General features: G+C 38.7%; 1 protein-coding gene across 1 annotated transcript; it reads left to right on the top strand.

Annotated features, from left to right (window-relative positions):
• Positions 1-1,626: 1,626 nt before the first annotated feature.
• On the top strand, positions 1,627-3,737 carry LOC113279368. Its single transcript, XM_026528060.1, has 2 exons — positions 1,627-2,119; positions 2,206-3,737. The coding sequence occupies exons 1-2, from the start codon at positions 1,627-1,629 to the stop codon at positions 3,735-3,737; spliced, it is 2,025 nt and encodes a 674-aa protein (XP_026383845.1).
• The last annotated feature ends 505 nt before the right edge of the window (positions 3,738-4,242 follow it).

Genomic DNA, 4,242 nt, shown 5'->3' with positions numbered 1-4,242 from the left:
ATATGAAAGTGCTGATATGGCTAACCATTGGTTAACTATTGTTGAACCAACAAATGTTCATGTTTGGGTACGGTTACATAAACCCAAAATAGTGCATTTCATTTGTGTATAACAAGCTAAGTTTTCGATCTAACGGTTGAAAGATATTAGCTTGAATCTAATTAGGTTTTCATCTAACGGTGAATATTGAATGCTTTGTTACCAAGCTAACATTGATTGCAAACCCTGATTTGAAAGACTATATAAGGGAGAACTCTAGCAACTAGGAAACCTAATCCCCACACCTCATGTGTGATACTACTTGTATTAGTTAGAGTCGATTCTCCTTTAACCTTAGGTTTCTTCTTGTAAACCAGGTTAACGACTTAAAGACTTCATTGGGATTGTGAAGCCAGACCGATACTACTTTCTCGTAGTTGTGTGATCTGATCTTGATGATTCTATCGTTTTGAGTACAATTGTAACGATTGGCTTGAGATTTATATCTCCTATAGGCAAGATAGAAAAGTAGTCACAAATATTTTCATCTCATCGTTTGTGATTCCACAATATCTTCTTTCGTCGCGTCGATTAAGATTATTGTGAGGTGATTGATAATACTAGGTTGTTCTTCGGGAATATAAGTCCGGGTTATCAATTGGTTCTTTTTCACCTTGATTTATCCAAAAACGGAACAAAACTCGTAGGTATTTTTGTGGGAGACAGATTTATCTATTCTGTAGAATTTTCTGTGTGATACAGATTTGTTTATTAAAGTCTTCGACTTTGGGTCGTAGCAACTTTTAGTTGTGGGTGAGATCAGCTAAGGGAATAAAGTGCGTAGTATCTTGCTGGGATCAGAGACGTAAGGAGCGCAACTGTACCTTGAATCAGCGTGAGATTGATTGGGGTTCAAATACAGTCCAGACCGAAGTTAGTTTGTAGTAGGCTAGTGTATGTAGCGGCTTAATACAGTGTGGTGTTCAATCTGGACTAGGTCCCGGGGTTTTTCTACATTTGTGGTTTCCTCGTTAACAAAATTTCTGGTGTCTGTGTTATTTCTATTCCGCATTATATTTTGTTATATAGTTGAAATATCACAGGTTGTGCGTTGTATCGATCAATTGTGAAATCCAACCTTGGTTGTTGATTGGAAATTGATTGATCCTTGGATATTGGTCTTTGGTACCATCCAAGTTTATTATCCTTGTATTTGATAAAGACTCGCAAATTCTTATTTGCTTGAGTAAAGATCAAATCAAGTGAGAGAGATATTAACTCCTCAATATACTTTTCTCTAGATTGAGTCTGACTGTCTAGTAGATTCTCTAGAAAGTATATTGGAGTTTGTCCATACAGATTGCTAAGAGAAATATTGGGTGTGGTTTTTGTACCCCCACTTTTTCAGTCCCATCCGTTAAACTCTAGTTATCGATTCTTGTTTTCCCTGCATCAGCATGCCTAGGATTACTAGGTCTGGTCAGGCCCATTGCTTGAGTCCCATTTCTCACGGTTTTGATACTCAGCCTGCTAATAGGTTTATACAGTGCCCTTTTAATGGTTTTGATGGTTGTTTGAATGGTGTTAGGGACAGGGGTTTAGTGAAGAGTTCTCTGTTAAAGCATATCAATGATAAACATTTAGTTAATGGGGAAGAACATGATAGGTGCAGAGACAGAATTATGCACAATGGCGCAGTTTATGTTTCGTGGGAAGCTATTCTTTTACAACTCAAAATTTGGTTGTGTATCAATGCATCTTCATGCTTGGAGTAAGTCTTGCAAGGGTCATGGAGACATCATTTCTTCTCCCTTAAATGGCAGGGAGTTGGATTTTCTTATCCATGACATTTCCAAACCAATTGATGAGGTAAGTTTTTCTTGTGCTGGTGATATTAATGATGTTGTTAGTAGGCCATGTCTTGATTTGGATTTGTTAGACAAGGTTTTTCAGACTCAGTTCCATATTATTTTCCATATACCCATCAAGTGCAGGCTTAGCTTCTCTAGGGCCTTTAAACAAACTATTGACACAGTTATAATTAATCCTTTAGATACTTCTTGCTGGATTAAGTTATTACTTTTTCCAATATGCATTTTGAGGAATTATGTTCCAAAGAGTAAGGTGGAAGAGAGGTCCGGTATGCGTAAGAAATTACAGGTTTCTTATATAAATCAGGCTTTGACACTGATGGTTGTATAAATTTGACTCTGGATTTATTAGCAGAGCATGATATTTCAACAAAATCTAAGTTTTCAGGTCATAAAGACAACCAAGTAGATGCCAACCTTAGACTTTGTCGAAGGAAGTTAGGTCAAGGTTCTTATACTACTGTTATTAGAGTTCTTACTTCTAGTGGTGTAGCTCCTTTATCTGATAATACTTTGGTAGATTTGAAGCTTAAGCATCCTTATGCACCGCCACCTACCTTGCCTACTGCGCCCAATGAAGTTGTTGCAGCCACTGCTAGTTCAGACATGGTTTTAAGCAGGATTCAAAGTTTTCCCAAAGGCACGTCATGTGGCAGAGATGGCCTTCATGCCCAACATTTTCTAGATGTGCTTAGTGGATCTGATGTAATTGTTGTTGATGACCTCCTGGATTCCATCACGTCAATTGTAAATATTTTATTGTCTGGTAATTGTCCTCCTCAACTTGGTATGTGTTTTGCTAGTGCGCCTCTTACACCATTGCTTAAACCTGGTGGAGGTATTAGGCCAATTGAAGTGGGTACTATATGGAGGGGGTTAGTATATAAGGTTGTTACTTCAGTTGTTAGTAAAGACATGTCAATTTATCTAGGTTATTTCCAATTTGGTGTTGGAGTGCCATGTGGAGGGGAGGCTATTTTACACTCTGCTAATCGCATTTTAGATGAGAAACGTAATCTGAATACCATGTCCATGCTTTTAGTTGACTTCAGAAATGCTTTTAATTTAGTTGATAGATCAGCCATGTTACGAGAAGTGAGAAATAAATGCCCTAGTGTTTCTCGATGGGTTGGGTTTTGTTACGCTTCCCCTGCAAGATTGTATTATGGCTCCTCTACTTTGTCTTCGTCGCAAGGTGTACAACAAGGAGATCTTTTGGGTCCTCTTCTTTTCTCTCTGACTTTGCATCCCACTGCACTGAAAATTTCTCGGCAGTGCAAACTTGACTTGCAGGCCTGGTATTTAGATGATGGTACCATTATAGGAGACACACTGATGGTTTCTCAAGATTTTCATATCATCAAGACCGAAGGAGATGCTATTGGGCTTGATCTTAACATTCAGAAAACCGAACTCTTTTGGCCTTCTTTTGATGTAAGAAGTACTCAAGTTGGTGTTTTTCCCGCTGACATAGTTAGACCATCTGTGGGTGTTAAACTTCTTGGTGGTCCTGTGAGTTTGGATGCTTCCTTTTGCAGTCAGCTTGTTTTTGACAGAGTGCACAAGTCTATGCAGTTAATGGATGCAGTCCATAGGTTGGATGATCCACAGAGTGAATTGATGTTATTTCACAACTGTGCAGGCATCTCTAAACTCTATTTTACTTTGCGCACTACCGCACCCTGTTATGTGAAAGATGCTCAGGTTGTTTTTGATAAATATTTTTCAAATTTTATGAGAAAATTGGTGATTGGCGATGGTCCAGTGTATGGTTTGTTACAACATAGGGTTGCTTCCTTACCTATTAGGGATGGTGGTCTAGGCATCTATTCCATGTACGATACCATGCAGTATTGTTACTTGGCTTCTTGTTCTCAGACTTTGTAACTGCAGGAGACCATCCTACAAGGTGCGAGCATTCCAGTTAAAGGCTTAGCATATCAAATTTTTTTTGACAATTTCCTTCAGGTTAGTGGTGTTTCTTCGTCTCAGCTTTACAATCTTGTTTCTGCCCCCCATCCTATGCATACTTTGGCAGCTCAATATTTTGCAGTATGACTTAGGACATGCCCTCTCGTTTTGGTATGTCAAGAAGAGATTTAACACTTTGGCAGTGTAACAAAACTATACATGTACAAAATTTTCTTCTTTCTATTCCTGCTGATGGTTTAGGACAGAAAATTGGGCCACGTCAGTTTAGTGATGTGCAGCTATAGACTTGGCATCCCCTTGTTCGCTGCCAATAGTTCTTGTATCTGCTGCAATAGAGTTATGGATGTTTATGGTGATCACGCGCTTCATTGTGCTAGTGAGGTTGGTATTAATTTTCGCCATGATCTTGTTAGAGATACCTTTGCGGATATTTGTTATCGTGCTAGTGTACCTTCTAAAG

This window comes from Papaver somniferum, chromosome 5 (genome assembly GCF_003573695.1).
Source record: "Papaver somniferum cultivar HN1 chromosome 5, ASM357369v1, whole genome shotgun sequence".
In the NCBI taxonomy this organism is placed as follows: Eukaryota; Viridiplantae; Streptophyta; class Magnoliopsida; order Ranunculales; family Papaveraceae; genus Papaver; species Papaver somniferum.
This window is presented reverse-complemented; position numbering and strand designations above follow the sequence as displayed.

Coding starts and splice junctions, on each gene's coding strand:
- LOC113279368 (XM_026528060.1), top strand. CDS start 1,627: ATGGGGAAGAACATGATAGGTGCAGAGACAGAATTATGCACAATGGCG. Junction 2,120..2,205: donor TAAGGTGGAAGAGAGGTCCG/GTATGCGTAAGA, acceptor ATTTATTAGCAG/AGCATGATATTTCAACAAAA.